A 2,770-nucleotide genomic window follows, 5' to 3' on the forward strand; every position below is an offset into this window, starting at 1 on the left:
TATTGTTAATTTTGATTATTGATTAAATTTGAATGTGAAAATTACCAAAGCATAAAATACAGCTCTTCTCGAATTATCGAGTGCGCACAGTTCGTCCTGTTTAGTATAGATGAATTAACTTAAGAGCACATACATTAAGGAGTTATCGGAAAGATATTCCACATAGAACTGCCTTTTTGGCAGAATTTTTTCGGGCTTTCTGCAACAAAACTCTAGCACTAATATCTTTCGGCAAGGTACTTTCAATAATAACAAAGATGCATGTTACTGATTTAAAGTAACAGAAACACTGTATTTACAAAAAAAAAGAAACATTATTATTTTTATTGAACATGTACCTAATATTTTTTTATTCTCATATTATAGGAGATATTCTGGCATTTGTTTGGGATAAAAACACACTAATCATTACCTATTGCATTTTGTAAATCATCATTACATTAAAAAAAAATAATTAAAAATAATGAAACCCATAGCATTAGTTACCGGAAAACAGACGAATGACAAAATCAAGTAAATCTGACTCTTAAAAGGGTTACTCAAATGCGTGTTTCATTTCAAGATTTGACAGCTGTAATAAATGTTGGATTTTAAAAACTGTAGCAATAATAGCAAAAAGTAAAGCAATAATTGCCAAAAAAAAAAAAAGAAGACAGAATTGTTGCCTTAAAAAGTAAATACTCTATTCGAATTTCCTATATCGCCTGAAATATGTCGGAATAATTAAAAACCGCATGAAATTCAATAACTGCAGAAAATACAATAGAAACACTATATGAATAAACGATACCACGGGCGTAAATTGAACGTGAGAAAATGGGATTATTTAAATGAGAAATTCAAATTTTACGTGTAAATTTAAGCAGAAAAGAAAACCTAATTTTTTTATTCCTGAAAGAACTTTGTAACGTTCTACGACAATGTCGCCACGATTCTAACACAGGGAGAATTATTATAATCTTTAGATTAAAGCCAAGATGCAGGACTTTTGGATTTTGCTTTAATATTAAAAACTTATTCAGTTATTAATATATACATTTTGTATTAAACATCTTTTATACTCAAATTGAATTTAATATGGCATAATCACACACATTCTTATCACAAAATGGAAAATTAAAATTATTTTAAGGCAAAATTTAGGTAATCTCAAAATGTCATTAAAATTTGAAGTGTAAAATTTGTAACGTTTCATTATGTATATATATATATTTACTTTAATGCTAATACAAAAACTAAGCAGTTGCACAGGTCAACTTCATATACACAAACAGGGATAGATATATGGGAATGTCACCTTATTTAAAATCATTATTCAAAACTAATATTACTCATTTCCTGGAATTGGAGACACAATCTCTAGATTCCACCTATCTTGTAAATTTATTGACATTAGTCATTAATATTTGAAATTAAAAAAATGAATCTAGCATGAAACAATGATTTAATCGTAGTAAAATCGGGAAAAGTTTTTTTCAACATTTCGAACAAGCATGTGTTACATTAAATAATTTCATAACATTCATGTTTTTTGCTGAGCAATCTTTTTTAATTTCTCAAGCATTTTATCATAGCTTTCTTTTTGTTTCTGTGCTTTCATCTCTTTCTTCTTCGCTTTATCTCTTTGTTCAACAGCTTCTTTAAATCTTGGATCTTTAGGATCAATTTCGTATCCTAGATACTCACTTATTTCTTCAACAAGTTTTTCCCTCTTATCCCTCAACTGACGTACCTTCTCTTCTTGTTTAACAATTCTGCCATGATATTCTGCAATCCATTTGTCTAAATTGGCCATGTTTTGATCAACTTCTGCTTCATATTCCTGCTTTTCTTTCTCTTTTGCCATACGTTCTTCATTCACTCTTCGCAAACGTTCTTGAAGGGATGGTTCAAAAGTTTTGTCGTAGTCAATGGTCTCCATTATTTGCTTTCTTGTTGGCCAGCATATGCCGGGATTTATATTAGTTTGGCTACCAAATTTGGCCCATTGCGAACGTAGTCGATACATCTGAAAATCAGATTTGTTTTCTAAGGGAAGAGATTGTTTCTGAATGAACATTTTATGTATTCTTTCAGGGAGGCGAGATTTAAAACGTTTCTGCAGTATCTCTTCTTCAGTTAATTCTGGTTCTTTCAAATCATCCAACACATCCAGAACACGAATGTCTTCGGGAGCTTTTTCTTTGGATGTGGATTCGTCGAATTTTGATGTTGAAGAATGAAATTCTTGTTGAAAAGGTTCAGATATATATATTTTCAAGGTATTTCTGATAAAAATTTTAGAAGCAGGAACGGAGTGCAATTTCAAATAATTCATAGTTCAATTAATTAAAACAATTTGGGCAAAACACAGTATTTAAAGTTTTTTTTTTTTACCTTCAAAACAAAAGGTAAACACAGTCGGGTTAAATATCAATATATCAAAAAAAATTGTTTGATTGATGAAATAAAATAGACTGGCTGAGAGCAGCAAACTACTCGCGCCAAAATAGTTCCAAAACGTGATGCGCCATTGCTACACTCCTCCAGTGGTGGCGCTAATGGTAGGAGCAGGCTGAGTTTTCGCGGAATTTTCATATTCTTAACGTAGCAATTAGACTTGTACTGCCTAATATCTTCATTTAAAAATTAAGTAAATAATATTTGAGTTGAATATTTAAATGCGCAAGTTACGAGTAGTATGCCTTTTCTAAAAATACCATATAAAGTATTTTTTTGAGATAGTACAAGTAATTCAAAACTAATTAAAATCGAACCTCCTGATCTGGAG

General features: G+C 30.3%; 1 protein-coding gene across 1 annotated transcript; it reads right to left on the reverse strand.

The window, feature by feature from the left end:
• Positions 1–1,427: 1,427 nt before the first annotated feature.
• CRIF (growth arrest and DNA damage-inducible proteins-interacting protein CRIF) lies at positions 1,428–2,539 on the reverse strand. Its single transcript, XM_016052330.5, has one exon. The coding sequence runs from the start codon at positions 2,315–2,317 to the stop codon at positions 1,523–1,525; it is 795 nt and encodes a 264-aa protein (XP_015907816.2). The 5' UTR covers positions 2,318–2,539; the 3' UTR covers positions 1,428–1,522.
• Positions 2,540–2,770: the final 231 nt, after the last annotated feature.

Source organism: Parasteatoda tepidariorum, chromosome 10 (genome assembly GCF_982258835.1).
Source record: "Parasteatoda tepidariorum strain Cologne lab strain chromosome 10, Ptep-v5.0, whole genome shotgun sequence".
NCBI lineage: Eukaryota > Metazoa > Arthropoda > Arachnida > Araneae > Theridiidae > Parasteatoda > Parasteatoda tepidariorum.